General features: G+C 43.7%; 1 protein-coding gene across 2 annotated transcripts in view; it reads right to left on the reverse strand.

The window, feature by feature from the left end:
- The window catches only part of spata20 (spermatogenesis associated 20), a 42,676-nt gene that overhangs the window by 24,972 nt on the left and 2,596 nt on the right, over positions 1–15,108 (reverse strand). For both annotated transcript variants that reach the window (XM_071907769.2, XM_071907768.2), the window contains 9 exons: positions 14,904–15,047; positions 13,717–13,918; positions 13,414–13,544; positions 12,957–13,061; positions 11,778–11,852; positions 10,194–10,406; positions 9,535–9,727; positions 7,569–7,737; positions 2,094–2,302 (listed from right to left, as the gene is read on the reverse strand). In XM_071907769.2, coding sequence (XP_071763870.2) covers positions 2,094–2,302; positions 7,569–7,737; positions 9,535–9,727; positions 10,194–10,406; positions 11,778–11,852; positions 12,957–13,061; positions 13,414–13,544; positions 13,717–13,918; positions 14,904–15,047 — 1,441 coding nt within the window. The remainder of the gene's footprint in view (positions 1–2,093; positions 2,303–7,568; positions 7,738–9,534; positions 9,728–10,193; positions 10,407–11,777; positions 11,853–12,956; positions 13,062–13,413; positions 13,545–13,716; positions 13,919–14,903; positions 15,048–15,108) is intronic.

Here is a 15,108-nt window from a genome sequence, read left to right on the forward strand (position 1 = left end):
AGGAAGAAAGCAGACCGCCTGTCCATCATGACTGATAAAATTATGGATAAAATGCTCGACAAAGCTACAGACTCAGTGAACACAGCCTGGCCGCTGCAGAACGCGTCACACTCTGCTGCCAGAGAAGTGGAAACGTTTTTACTCAACACTGTTTGCTAAAAGCGCCCCTGCAAGCTGGAGAGAGATTACTGTCAAAACTCGGAAATATAATCGCGTGTCAGTTGAAAGATGTGCGTGGTCCGTTGTAATCATAACATGAGGATTGTACTTGGGTTACAATCCCATTTCTGAATTTACAGAAGAGTTGGGGTTTGCAAATCATGATTATACAACTGAATTTGAACTGAATTGAATGACAGGCATGAGGGCAAGAGGCAAAGCAAGGCAGAAAGCAGAAACAGGGTAGAGTTAAGATGTAGAGAGTGATATGACAAGAGGCAGAGAGTGGGTTTTCAGATTCCCACTGTACATTGCGCTGGCTGTTTCAATCTGTCAGAGTCAGATGGACTGGGAGACAGACTGGAGACAGATTTGACAGGTCTGGTGATCAAATGTAGCCAAAGAATCAAAGCATCAGTCTTAGTGTGCTTACGTGGTAGAAAAGTTCAAGCTGTGGACTGAGTGAGGGCTGCACTGTACTAGAGGTGGATGGGGGAGGTCAATATTCCTCCGTTCCTCCCTTTTACTCTCTATCCATCCATCCATCCATCCCTCCCTCCCCCTGGTTGAATTGTAGCAGTACGCTGGAATCGACGGAGATATTACAGTAGCAGCTTCCATCCTGTTAAGCTCTGGATCAATCAATGGGTTGAAGGATGCCAGATAGGAGAGAGATGGATGGATGAATAGATGAATAGATGAATGATTACACCCATCAATTCATGCTTCTTTCCTTCCCACTCACAATCACCCTGTTAGAGCCGTAGCAATGTGTTGATATCAGCAGATTGCCTGCAGTAGAAGCCTAAATCCTGTAGCTATCCATCTATCCTAGCTATCCATCCATCGCTCAACTTGTTTAAACTGTAACAATACGCTGCAGGACTAGCTGTAATCCTTCACCTAACCATCCATCCATCCAGCTCTCTTTCCCTTCATCTTTTAACCCGTTTGCCCCATAGCAATCAGCAGGTTCACTGCAGCAGTAGCCTCAATCCCTTAATCATTTTCTACAACTAATGCTGACCTTACACTAGACAATATTTGAAGCCATTTCACAGTTTTAGACAAATCGGCATAAAGTCGGCATAAAATCACGGCAGTTGCTGCTCACTCCCGTCTCCACAATCGTTAGGTGGAAAACCGTCTTAATGAGCCGTCTTAATGAAGTCTTTTTCTCGTCTTGATCGTTACGACAAAATCAAACATGTTTAATATTATCTTAACTCTTTAGTTGTGTGATGGTTAACAACGCAATTTATAATGCTACACTGTCAACAGCCACTGTCCGTCTTTGGCTGACATCCGCACCTGTAGTGACATGACAAAGCTCTACAGACAGACAATAGTTAATATGGCGATGCCGGCGGGGAAGCGCAAGTCCCAGTTCCGTTGGACTGTCGAACTGGAGGAGAAACTGGCAGAGCTGTGGAGAGAACATGAGTTTATCTCTGTCTTTATCTCCCTCTCTCTGCGTTGTGTATGTGTGGTTTGTTGTATGTGTGTGTGTAGATGGTGGAGGAATGTTGTAGCTTCATTCACACTCAAACATCATAGTCCATTATCAGTGTTTTGAGCCAGTTTAATTCTTCACATGCACTGAAAACCTACCAAATCTCTGAAAAATCCTGCTGGTGTCTTTAAATGTGTGATGCTGCATGATTCTCAGTCTTAACAGAATCTGAAAATGTGAGCATTTTGACTCATGACTTGAGACAAATTGTTGTTAAATGTGAGAGTGTTTTGTTTTGTCATCTCTTACCCAGCACAGTATCACCAGATTACAGTTCAAAATGCTATCTTCTTTACTGTTCATGTCTTTATTTATTGTGTACATTTTTATCCTGTAAAGCACTTTGTGACTGTAAGTGTAAGATTATTATCTATCCATACTTCAATCCATTCTTCCATCTCTCCATACATCCATCCCTCACCCTCTTTGAGTTGTAAAAACACGGTGGTGTCGCTGGGGTCGCTGCAGAAGTAGCCTCCGCCCTGGACGTCCCAGAAGAGCAAGTCCTGCCTAAGCTGCAGCTCCTCGGCCCACTGCAGCCACTCCGTCTGCAGCGTGGCCTCATACAGGTCCAGCAAGCCGCAAACCACGAAGGCATAGTCGTCCAGAAAACCAGAGATAGGCGGAGATCTGGAGGACACGGGGGGAAAAGGGGAATGAGAGATAGAGAAGAGGGAGAAGAGAGAATGAGGACATTTTTGATCAAGAATTCTTTGATGGATCAATGCTGGTAGTGTTGACATGAGCGACTGTTCGTGAACTAGTTCAGCTTGTTGTCATTTTTCCCTTAACATTTATAGCCCGAATGCTTGTTTATCACCCCTGAGGTAAAACAAACTATGGTTTCTATCTGCAAAGTATAGAAACCCAGAGGAATTTGCTATAAGTGACACTACAAAAAGTTTGGAGGACTTATTTAGGACGTTATATGGCTGCATTTTGGTTTAAATGGTGCGCTCGGCCTGTAATGTGTCTCCCTACTGTATTTTCGTGTGAGATTGTTCCTTTGCCTTCTTGTTTCTCTGAAGTGCCTGTCATGGAAGGCATCAGAGGCATGTGTACACACACACACACACACACACACACACACACACACACACACACACAAACGTGCACAGAGTCTTTGAAGTTTCAAGTGAAGCAGTACAGTCATTAGACAAATCTGGCTGGAGTTAGACCCTCCCACCTCCTTCTAGCATTGGTGTGCCACCTCTCCCTTCATCTGTCTCTCCTCTCTAACCTCCTTAGAGTAACTTTGCACCCTTCCAAAGTCTCTTCCCTCATCCTCTTTTCTCTCTTTTTACACCTCTCCTTATATTCTTTTTACACCCCTCTCTCTCTTTCCTCACCTCCAACCAATATCCACTGCCTTACTTCCGTCTACAGTGTCTCCACCCACACCTCCCGTATACCCGGAGCTTTTTTGCCTCCATCCGTCTCTCACTTTCATAACACACACACCCACATCATCAATTTTTAACGAGGGTTCCTCTTCAGTGGAGTGTGACTGACCCAGGGAAGATAGACGTGCCCTTTCCCAAGCTCTACTTAGCTCCCCACCACCACCAAAACACACATCAAACCCAAATCTGTCTCCTAGATCCCACTGTCATTCCAGCTCCCCTCCTCTACCACCCGCCACCCCAACTCCAAGCCCCTCCCCTCCATCCCACTCCCACGCTGGCACCCCGTCTGAGTGAGTGTGGGCGTACGTACGGTGACAGGAGGGCAGATAGCACCGTGTCGGGAGAGGGAGGTGGACGGACGGATGGAGATAGCGAGGGATGTGGCGAGGATGAAAACGAGAGGAGGATTTGGAGGAGATGAAGTGCCTGAGGGCTTTGAGAGGTCACAGGGAGGTGAGAAGTCCCTTCTACGCCCTATTCTCCCAGACAGACAGACATACAGCGGCTGAGTCATAGACTTCAGAGACAGCCTAGCATGCATTTCACAGACGATGATGTAGCCGAGTTCAACGTTAGCCCAAACAAGCAGAAAAATGTTCAATGGCACGGTAAAAATTCATAGTAAAACAGCTTTGGAAACTGCTCTGAATTGCTCGCCAATCATCTGTTTTGACGACTTTACTATACGACCGTTTGATTTGGAGCAAAAATTCTGTCTGTCTATACTTCTTCCTTTGCTTGTCATGTTTTGGATGGGCTTGTAAACTAAATTTGGTCTTTAAAAGAGATAGCCATGGTGCCCCTTTCCCCACTAACACACACTCACCAAACCCTCATCTCGACTCCTTCAGGGAATACACACTCGCTCACACAGCGATATGTCATCTGGCAGAGGTGACTCCAGTCACTGGGATGACAGCCTATCAAACGGCCCGAAGAGGGCTTCTCTGACACACACACACACACACACACGCACACGCACAGGTAAAAGCCTTTCAGAAATACTCAACAGCCTTTTCATTCACACCTTTAATTGGGCGTGTTAAATGAGTCACTTCCCCGAGACAGAAGACAAAAAGCCTCGTCAGTCTACCGTGTCACAGAGCTCTGAGAGACAGTTTCATAATAATAGCTTCGTAATGGCTCTCTCGTATACTAGCTGCCTCACTTCCCCCTGAACAAGCCTTAGAGGTGGAAACCCATTGGGACGATCTGGGTCACATGTACAGTACATTGAGTCCCATCATTACAACAGCGGTGACCTTTGCGTCAGTGAGTAATTTAATGCGCTTGCCCATACTAGAAAATGTACCGTTGAAGTAATGCTCTATGCCATCGCATATGAAATAACTCATAATGTCACGTAGAAAAATGGTAACGGTGAGAGGGGAGATACAGGGAGAAAGGCAAAGAGTAAGAGAGAGTGGAAACCGAGACGGAAAGCAGAGAGACACCCGGAGAGATTTCCCCGCTGGACTCATTAATCAGGAGACATTGCTGGTTTTTGCTTTCCTGGGACAATCTGGAGACTGGAGGAATTTGCCTCATACATTCCTGTATTTCTCATCTAATTGCTCTTTGTGCACCAGCCCATGTACTGAAGGACAATACTATCTCCTACTTTCTCCTACCATCTCTCTAAAGGCCACAGGATACACTCCAAAGGCAGTGTTTTGAGGAAATGTATATGCTTCCCATGTGTGAATGTCGGTAACTCTGTGAGTGTGAAGCAGGGTGGTGTTGCAAAAGAGCATGCGTGCTGCATGGAGGTCACCTTTCCCTGGATAAATAAAATTTGAAAAATTCAGCAATTTTGCTGATTTTGCTTGGGGCTAGCAGTATTTATTATTAGATATTTGGTTCTTATAGCCTTATGCTGTTATTAACCAAGATACTGCCTCATATGGCAATCTCAGTCTCTCTACAAAGCCAGTATTGCCCATCTGGATTACTAAAGAAAGTTGCTTATCTTTCATAACCTGAAGAATGGCTTCCTATGATGTTCCATCTGCACTGACATATACACATGGAGAAGCAGGAAAAAACAGCAACATGCAAGCTGGGTGCACACTCTTAGATCTTCAACCAAACCTCATATTTTTAGAATGGGAAACCAAATCTGATTATCTCTACTGTGGTTATCAAAATAAAGTCAAAAAATGTGACTTGGTTAAATGTGGTTAAGCAGATATTTGTGGAAAGGTGATAACGCGTGTCCATCAACAGCCATGTATCCTGTTATGTCCTGAGCAAGACACTGACCCTGTACCTGCTCACTCACTACAAGTAATTCTGGATAAGAGCATCAGCTAAATGCCTAGCAAGCGTAAAAATAAAAATGTGCTCATCGCCGTTGTCAGCAGTCTGTAAAATAAATGACAGGCTTTCAAGGAGACTTGTAGCATCACTAGCCAGTTAGCTGTAGCCCACAAGCACCCGGATGACCCGTGTGTATTTACGAAGTTAACGTAATAATCCTCAACATTGTCATTTAAATAAATGTCCAATTTGCTACTCTCTACTATCAATTGATATAGCACAACAGTGATTCGACCTGTACCCACTTATAGAGCTTTGCTTTGCTGGTCTCAACAGCCAGTGACAGGTAGGTCTTTCCCGGGAAAAATCCGCTGGTGCACAGGAAGTGATTTACATTTCCAGCAGCAACAGCGGTTTGTTTGGAATAAAGCAAGGATGAGCACCTGAGGTGCAAGTCAACATTAGCGATGTTCCATCAGGGCTTTGCTAAGGTCCCTGTGCTCTTATTCTCAGGCCTTCCCCTCAGGTCTCTGAGGGAAGCAGTAGTACTCTAAATCATCCAATGCCAACCACGGGCCATAGAAAATCTATGGCACCAACTACTCGACACTTCCACAGCCTATTAACCCAGTTAGTCACAGCACCTACCATTCCTCCTGGTAAATTAGCTCACGGCCCATATGTGCCTGGCATGACAGAGTAATTTGCCCATCTATGGAAACCAAACCAGGCTTTGGAAAAGGGCCTTGGTAAGCATTCTCACTGCTGACACCATCCTGAATTTGACAAGTATGAATGAGACGGAAGCTGTGGAACAAGGCCAGTGTGTTTAGGCACGAGTGTGCATCTGTGCATGTGTGTGTTTAAAATTGTGTGTGTGTTTCATCATGTGTGTTGTGGGACTCCTGGCATATTTTCCTGCTGATTCGGTGGCATTGCGCACTCACTCATTCACAGTAACTAGGGCACAGCACTGGCCAAGGCAACAGAACGGGGACACCTGGAGTAGAGGAGTGTTGTACAATCAACAAGAGACCGTGTCTGTGTGTGTGTGCATGCGTGTGTGTGCACATGCACTAATACCGCCAGAACATCGTCAGTATAATTGTTTGGCATTAGTCAACAATCATGCTAGCATGGTAAGATAACTGCTTATTATCCCCGTCCTTAAAGCAAAATTCCCCCTTAAACAGAATTTGCCAGATGGCTTTCCTTTTTTGAGACTTCCAACAATATTTATGCACATGACTAACTCTCCCAATGCTAGATAGGACAAAACCTTTCCTCCAGGCATCACTAACAATAACATTGGAGATTGACTTTCTGGACGCACACATTTGTTTGATCTTAATAAGTGTCAACAAGGCTTCACAATTATGGCCAAAATGATAATCCTGGTTACTTTGGTAGGTATTGTGATCACAATTGTCCAACACTATTATTAGTTCGAGGAACATTTTACTGCATTTTTGCCATTTTATATCAACTATAGGAGACATTCTGAATGACATTCTGAAATGTTATGATATTGCTGACATGCAAGAGATTTCCCTATAGGGATAAATCAAGTGTCACATTATTATTATATGACCATTAACAGTGGAAACTAAAGTCATGCTAAATGAAGACACATGATTAATTGTTCAGCCCTTGGTATGAACCAGAAAATGTGACTATATGCCCATAAATTCACCCTGGATGCTGTAATTGCGCTGACAATGTCCTTCTCCCATTCACTGACAGGGGACGAGATCAAGAGAGCCTTCACTCACTTGCTTCTAGTTTTGGGAGAAACTTGTTTTATGTCCACAAATTAAGACTGAAGTGTCCCAGGAAACCCTTATGAGTTCAGTTTTGGAGGGCAGATTGTCCGTTTACCTGTCAACAGTGATAAAAAAACACTTGTTCTCACTTGTGGGGGGCGGGGACCCTCAGGGAACCTTGTAGGTGTTCCAGGAGATTCCCAGCAAAATGGAGTATAGTTAAATTTCACTATAATTTAATTCACTAGAAATTATCCCAACTAGAGAATGTACATTAATTACTATTCTAATCATAAGTTACACTCTCACCACTTTTATCCATATACAGTGTAGAGAGTTATACAATTACTAAATCAATAACAAAAAAGGGACAAAACTTTATCAAATGGGGGTCTGTGGCATAATGTGAGTCTATCTGGGGGACCATGACACAAAATCATTTTATCAAAACTTCCTCTCTCCTCTTACATCTGTTCCACCTCCATCTCATCTCCGCGGTAACAGGATCGGAGGATGGTCTGTCGCTCAGCGTCCCATAGGTGCTCCTTTAGGAAGTTGGCAGCCTCCACCGCTCTCTCCAGCAGGGCCTTGTCCCCCAGCACACCCCCGACGCGAGCAAAGCCCGATAGCATCAGACCTGAAGAGGGTGGGAGGAGGTGAAAGGGTATAAAATGAATGTGTTAGTTTGGTTTAAAATATCCTCTCCTCTGGGCTACCAATATGTGGCCGCAGTCCTAGCTTGGTTATTATTCCCACGCTTTGAAGTTTCCCCGCTCCGTCTCATTCCTCCTCTCGCTCTCCTCTTCCCTCTATCCATCCATCCCTCCCTCCTTCCCTCTATTCCTCTTTCATGTAGCGTATCAAAGCCTGGTGAGTGCACGGCCCGGTCTTCAAAGTGTTGCTGCGAAGGACAGGTGATTAATGGAGGGGTTTCTTCATTAGAGAGGAGAAGGAGACTCTCGTGTCTAATTGGAAAGTTCCCAGGATCGCAGCGCTTCATTACCTCAATAACACACTCTGTCTTAAGACGTCAGACCGGGAAGGAGTGTTTGTGGGTATATGTGTGTGTTTGTGTGTGTGTGCGGTGGGCTTTTTGCTCGTTATTAATTAGATTTGATACAATGTGCTGGACAAACAATGCTGAGGAGGGTCCAAGTTTGCATCATACCAATGGGAAGAGTGACAAATAGTGGCTCCAAGTAATAATCCACAAGATTTTCATATAAATTAATGTCCATTTTGCTACTCTTGATCACTGATGGATGCGACACAACAGTGATTCAACCTATACCCAGTTCATCAAAGCTTTTACATTTCTTGCTCTGACCCCCCGGTGTCTGGTAGGTCTTTCCCCAAAAAATCTTCTAGCACACAGGAAGTCGCAGCAACAACAGCACTTTGTTTGGAATAAATAGAAGAAGAACTGGGTAGTTAGCATGAGCAGTGATAGCCACCATGGCTGAACAAAGAAAAAAGCGCCACCTACAGAAACTCAACCTTCATCAACAGGAGGAAAAAGACAGGACATGGACAATTCCAGCATGATTCGAGTTTTTGCTAATTTTTTTTACATTTTCCACCCCTTTAATGTTAACTGTGACAGTTTTTACGTGCATGCACCACAGTTAAACCTATCTTTAAATCAGTTTTGCCATACCTCTTGGGCTCACTCACTACCAGTCAATTCCAAAGGACTTAGAAAACAACTTTGGAGACGTCTAATTTGGTCGGTAAAGGTAATCCATCACTGAATCACGTTTTGAAAAGTTGCATCAGAACGGTAATATCAGGCTATAAACTTTTACACTTTGAAAGAAGTTCTGCTCACCGTCTCATATTGATGCGTGCTTTTGGGAATCCAGTTTCTGTTTGTAAACAAGAAGAGGCAAGAGGCAAGAAGAGGCAAGATATCGGTTCACTAGGTGTCCAATTACCGCGTTTTCCGGGCTAAAATATTTCCTTCAACCAATAGCTAACGTTAGCTAACTGGTTACATCAGGACCTGCCTTCTGTCATTCTCAACTCATTCAAGCCAACACACAAACCAAAGCAAGATGCTTCCACCAGCTATAGTCCCTAAAATTAAATGGAATATAAAGCTAGATTTCACACAATTACGGCTTAAAATTGCTGCCCACTTCTTTACTGGGAGTACTTCGTATTATCTAGACAGCGTTTATTTGAAAATATTTACTCTGGAAAACAATTAAGATGAGGAAAAATAGCAAATATCGTGATAAAAGCACTGGATAACCGTAATCAACAGTGATGTAAAACAGTAAGGGAATGTAGGAAATTAGCAAAAACTCCATTAATGCTGGAATTGATGCACTGACTGAGCTTTGTTTGCTTGGTAGGAGCTGAATGAGAAAAGGTTCATGTTAATATAAAACAACCTTATCATTGTATAAGTGTGAACCTGTCTAGACTTTACCATTCCAGGAGGCCAGCATCTTGGTGTCCAGATGTGGGCGCGGCCGGCTCTTCCTCACTTCTGCCATCTTGGCTCTAGCGGAGGCCAGTAGCTCGTTGACTTTCTCAACACTGATGCCAAAGCGAGCAGCCGTCAACTCCACCGAATAACGCACTATCAGCACATTCTGGCCCTGCAGCTCCCCATGGGGATCCTGGCAACATACAGGGGAGGAGAGAGTGTTAATGGAAATAAACGGATAATCTGACTGTAGCAATTGTCACGTTAACGACTTAATCAGAGTAAGAGCATAATCGGTGTCAGCATAACCCAGTTAACAAACACGTCTTTCAATTTATCTGGTCATGTAAAATCTCAGGTGTTTACAGGTGTTTATACTGTTATAATAGTATTTAGTAATAGAAAATCATTCAAATACACAATGTTGAAGAAGAAGACCCCTCTCACTCCTAACTGCACACACAGAGAATCCATTGCATTTGCAGGCATGAAATTGTTAAATAAAGATGAATCGATAACTAAAATAATTTAGTAACCGATTTAGTAAATACGTGCAGCCTTTATTTATTTATTTATTAATTTATGAGGATGCAACAAAGGTCCCGGACCAGATACAAACCCTGGACGTTATTATTATATAAAAATGCAGCCCCACCCACCTGTTCCAGGTCAACATTGCCTTGCTCCTTGACCCCATAGTGGTGCATGAAGATGTCAGCCTGTGTGGCGCCCCCGGTGGCGCCCTGCACTGTGTCAGGCAGCAGCTCCCGAACCTCCGAAGCCGTCCAGACGCAGAAAGCCCCCTCCCGCTTCTCTGGCCCTCCCGACGCTGGGACAGAGTCCGCATCCTCCGCACTGTAGAAGCCTCCAGACTGTACCACAGAATGGAAAGGAAAGGGGCAGGTGGGAGGGGAGGGCGAATTGCTATTTAATTAGAAGTCAGACAGTTTGAGATGTAGAGATGTATGAATTTTGGGGGGCACAGATGCTGTACAGTGCCATGGCTTCATTCATGACACATAGGTATGTCAAAATACACAAAGAGGACTGTAGAAGTTATGTAAATTTGCAGCTAATGTGTTAAGATTGATAGTTAAAGTGACATTTTTCACAATATAACTAATATAACTTTAACTTAACTAGATATTGCTCAATACAAAAACTGATGATGTGTTAAATGATTTGTTAAAAAAAACAACTGATCTGCTGTAAACTGTGATGAAGTTTGAGAGTGCACGGGTATGAGACTGAAGTATCCCCCCCCCCAGACCTATGAGAGTATAGGTCTTCGTAACTGGGCTGATTTCTCATCAGAGAAACAGCTCACAAGAAACCATGTTACACGGAATTTACATCTTAAAATGTTACTTCCAACTCTATTTAAGACAGACCTTTTAAGGCCATGGGTTTAGACAACATAATTTAAGACATTTAAGATGTTTTCAGGGCCTGCAGACACCCAGTGTATAGTATTTCTATGGTAATGATGAGAACTCTAGCCGTCTACCTTGCTGAGGGAAAGCCCCGTCTGCCGCCGCAGCACAAAAGAAACATACTATCTGTGGTAAATTACCTTTGCGGCGTAATTCATTAGCGTATAATTACATAATAAATCTTGGAGAATATAATGATCACAATGAGCGTGGTTTTAATTGTGTGCCCCGTTCGGCGCTGTCAAGTCATTAATCAAAAGAAAATGGCCACCGCGCCTGTGTGGTGGAGGGGATAGGGGTTGACCCTTAGAGGAGAGCAAGGGCTTAAAGCGCCATTTGTCAAAGATCCCACCCCTCGCCCTCGCCCTTGTACTCACACACAATAGACACACTGATTATCTCCTGGTGGAATCTGCAGTTAATGCATGTGCTTTGTCAGCAGTGGATGTAGCTTCTTATACAAACACATACAGGTGTTGTAACAACAGTTTGTATTGCTCTACTTGTGAGCATTTTCCATTGACTACATTCATTCTGTAACCTTAAATTGACATTTGCCTTAACCTTTACCCCAACCTAAATCTAATCCTCATTCAGCTTCATCCGAAACCCAAACCCTCACCCTAAACTAGCTCCAAGTGAGGACTGGCAAAATGTCTTTGCTTCAGAGCATTTTCCTCATCCTTCTATCCTTTTGTGAGGACATTTGGTCCTCATAAGGATATAAGTACAATAACATACACACACACACACACATACACACACAAGCATACACTCACACAACTGCTAACAAGGGAGGAGATGGTTCACCTTGTCACTCAGGTCTCTGGAGACGTAGAGCAGTATGTCCCTGGCCACATCTGCAAAGACCAGCTCGCCTGATACCTGGAAAAACAAAGATACACAGCACCCACCTGCTTAGAGCCATACTTCAACCTAAACGTAACCTTAACAATACCGCTGTATTATTTATATGCTGGATATTAACTGCGGCATTCAATGCAAGTGCTGAGGTAGCCTCTATACCCTCATTAAACACTAGCATGAGTGTGTGTGTGTGTGTATATATGTGTGTGCCTGCATACTTGCATCCTAATTAACTTTTCGTTTCTCTGTGTTTAGTCTCTGTCCACTCTGGAAAACAGGCCAGCCAAGCATATACTCGTGAGGAAACGCTAAAAACTGTGGCATCCAATTCAAGTGCTGAGTACAACATTCTCGCTAAACACTGTTCAGCGTTGGGATTATTACTCATTTGGAATGTAGCTTTGCTTATTATTCCCTGGGAGCAGTAAATCGTTACACTACTCTTTATATTTCTTTCCCGTTATAACCTCAAAACTGGTGATTGCATCTTCTCTTACCATCAAAAATGACAGTAACTCAGTTTCTACTCCTGTGAATAATCAGGGAAACCAATTAAGAGTTGATGTCTAATGACAGTGTCATCCTTATGCTCGATAAAATCAAAGCAGTGAGAACACTTCCACCAGGAGAAAGTTAACTTTTCTGACATTTTTTCATCTAAACTAGGTCAGTGCATCAACTAGACATTGGAGACGACAAATTATGGGAAAAAAATGAATTGGGGACAGTTTTTGAATAATTCAGTCTGATATTTACAGGGGTTGATAACAAAAGTAGCATTTTTATTGTTAGCTGCATTATTACTGAAATTGAAATAGTAGTCCATTACACTACTTCTTACAGGGGAAAGTAATATTACTGTAACCTCTTATTACCCAACACTGTCATTGTGAGTGCATGTGTTAGTGTATTCCCTGTCATTGTCAGAGAATTTGTTTAATATTGCCACTGCAGATGGTCTCAAAATAAGGTAACAGATGTGTGCCACGTTTCACCCTGATGGTTTTAGTTGACTGAGTAATATGGCAATAAATTACTTGGACGAGATGCGATGACGGAGGGATGATTACACTGTCAGATATGGAAACAAGAACACATGCACAAGCACTCACACACACACACCTGGAAGGCAGTTATATAGGCTACAGCCAGCTGAGCCTGGTCATACAACATCTTCTCAAAGTGTGGAACATGCCAGGAGGAATCTGTAGAGTAACGATGGAAACCCTGAGAGAGGGAGAGAGAGAGAGAGAGAGAGAGAGAGAGAGAGAGAGAGAGAGAGAGAGAGAGAGAGAGAGAGAGAGATTATTGTTAACACTAATATTAATGTGTTAATTGAAATTTGTTTAATTACTACTAGTCATCTGTTAATGTCTATAATATTACAGCAACCTATACTACAATGCTTTTGCAACATAGGTTTCTCTCCTGTCATGCCAGTAAAGCATATTTGAATTGAACTGCATTCAAAGACAGTATTGCACAAATCAGAATAGCACACAAGTTCATGTTCATACACAGACATACACATGCAAGTGTGTGTGTGTGTGTGTGTGTGTGTGTGTGTGTGCGCATTAACCTGCGCCACGTGGTCGTGGATGCCTCCCAGCGCCATCATGCGGAGTGTGTGCAGGGTCATCTGGAGAGCCTCGACCCCTTCTGAGGTGGAGCGACTCACAGACCAGTATGACATGAGGAACATCAGATTCACTATGGGGGGAGGGAGGGAGTTGTGGTGACAGAGGTAAGAGGGTGGGAGGGGGAGAGAGACGTGGGGGAGAGAAAGCAAGAGAGAGATAGACAGTCAGTTGAACAGTACTGAAACAGGCCAAGCAGGGCTGACAGCCAGAGAGACGACCACTATGGCTCTTAGTGTCTCTACCTGGTGTGGGGAACTTGGGAGCATCTCTGAAGCCTCCATACTCCTCCTCATAGGAATGAGCCAACTGCTGGAAGCAGCGATTAGCAACGTCTGGGGCCAGAGGAGGACTCTCCCCTGGGTTTGCAACAATGGCCGTCCCTTTCTTCAGAGCTTCTAGGACTCTCTCCCCACTAGCCTCCAAAGCAGGACGGTTATTCTGCCACTGAGGAACATAAGTCATACATCAACATAAACAATGATGACCGAGAGGCAACCAGCAGGCTGGGGACAAACTACATGACTGAAAAGACTGTGAAAAAGTGGACATCACACACTTAATGACTGGCATTCACAGTTTTTTTATTTGTCTTGCATCGTAGAGGTGCACACACTTGACAATGAGTTGATTTGGGGAACACAGGCTTGACGATGAGTTGGATTTGGGGAACACACACAACAATGAGTTGGGTACACGCAACCAAAACAAATGTGGAGGAGACACTTCCTGTAATTTTTCCTTCTCCCGTGCTCAACTCTCACTGGTTATAGCTGGGCTCAGTTCAGATTTGAGTGTTCTCACACTGCAGGCGGGCGTCAAGATTTGCCCAGATTCGAGCCATAAAAATCAAACATGTTTGAAATAATGTTAATGGTACCAACTAATTAGGAGACAAGATATTCAAGTCCTCACACACTACAAGATCATCTGTGCGACATCCCCAAACTAGTGTGATCTTGTTCCGATCCGATCCGAAAATCAATCGTGATGTTGTGGCTGTAATCGGCCTAAAAACCATGTCAAGTATCCCCAGCCTAACATAACCCACATCAATATCTTACGACACTTATAATGCACATTTGCGTGTCTGCACACATTTCTATATACTGTATGTTCTCCCATCTGGACACCTGATCATGTGAATAGCTTACAATGCACAGTTGCAAGTTTCAAACTGTTTTCAATACATTTGATTGGTGTTACTGATTTATCTTCAGTACTCTATTTGTCTTATTATTATTCTCTGCTGCCGCAACTCTCCCAATTTCCCCACGGCCATCATTAACATTTCATCCAATCCAATCCAATAATATCCATGTTTGTGTAAGAGAGTCACCACAACTTCTAAAACTCTCTAAAATTTAGACAGATTCAGGCGTCCAAAAAACAAACATAGTCCAAATATAGTGTTTCGGAGAAGTCTTGTTACCTGCTCCATAATTCGGGTGAGGACCGTTTGGAGTCCTGGTCTTCTTCCGTGGTCTCTAGGAGGGAAGTAGGTGCCGCCGATGAAAGGTCGAAGGTCAGGGGTCAACCACACACTCATGGGCCATCCTCCACCTCCACTTGTTGCCTGGAGACACAGGCAAGCCAAGGCCATGAAGGGTAGATAGCAAAGAAAAGCTACAAGAGTC

This window comes from Centroberyx gerrardi, chromosome 20 (genome assembly GCF_048128805.1).
Source record: "Centroberyx gerrardi isolate f3 chromosome 20, fCenGer3.hap1.cur.20231027, whole genome shotgun sequence".
In the NCBI taxonomy this organism is placed as follows: domain Eukaryota; kingdom Metazoa; phylum Chordata; class Actinopteri; order Beryciformes; family Berycidae; genus Centroberyx; species Centroberyx gerrardi.